The sequence below is a fragment of the Neopelma chrysocephalum genome, unplaced genomic scaffold (assembly GCF_003984885.1).
Source record: "Neopelma chrysocephalum unplaced genomic scaffold, ASM398488v2 Primary Assembly neopelma1_63677, whole genome shotgun sequence".
NCBI classification, from domain to species: Eukaryota; Metazoa; Chordata; class Aves; order Passeriformes; family Pipridae; genus Neopelma; species Neopelma chrysocephalum.
Genome location: NW_020906297.1, coordinates 1 through 491, shown reverse-complemented (window position 1 = coordinate 491; position 491 = coordinate 1). Strand labels below are relative to the sequence as shown.

The window sequence follows — 491 nt, the reverse complement described above, 5'->3', positions numbered from 1 at the left end:
GGTGCTCGTTACCCCCTCCCCAGGCCGTGAGGGACGGGGGAGCTCCGGTGGTGTTCTGGGGGGTCTGGGGGTGCTCCGGGGGTGTTTCTGGGGGGTGTGTCTGTCACTGAATCCCCCCCTTTCCTCCCCCCTCCAGCAGTGCCAGGCGCGGCCGTTCGAGAGCGAGGAGAAGGACCGGGAGTACAAACCCCACAGCATCCCCCTGCGCCAGTCCGTGCAGCCCTCCAAGTTCAACAGCTACGGCCGCCGAGCCAAGCGCCTGCAGCAGGAGGTGCCACCCCAAAAACCCCTCCCCAGAGACCCCCCCAGAACCCCCACCCTGACCCCCAACACCCCCCCCACAGCCTGAGCCCACCGAGGAGGACATCGAGAAGAACCCGGAGCTGAAGAAGCTGCAGATCTACGGGGCCGGGCCCAAGATGTTGGGCCTGGGGCTGGTGGCCAAGGACAAGACCCTGAGGAAGAAAGGTATGGAGGGGGGGGGGGTGGGG

At 67.4% G+C, this 491-nt stretch overlaps 1 protein-coding gene across 1 annotated transcript; it reads left to right on the top strand.

Annotated features, from left to right (window-relative positions):
* Positions 1-42: 42 nt before the first annotated feature.
* Positions 43-485, top strand: LOC113979249 (lysine-specific demethylase 5C-like; the record flags this gene model as incomplete). Its single annotated transcript, XM_027706702.1, has 2 exons — positions 43-271; positions 345-485. Coding segments are annotated over 2 exons (370 nt in total), but the record flags the coding sequence as incomplete, so codon positions are not given.
* Between the last annotated feature and the right edge of the window lie 6 nt (positions 486-491).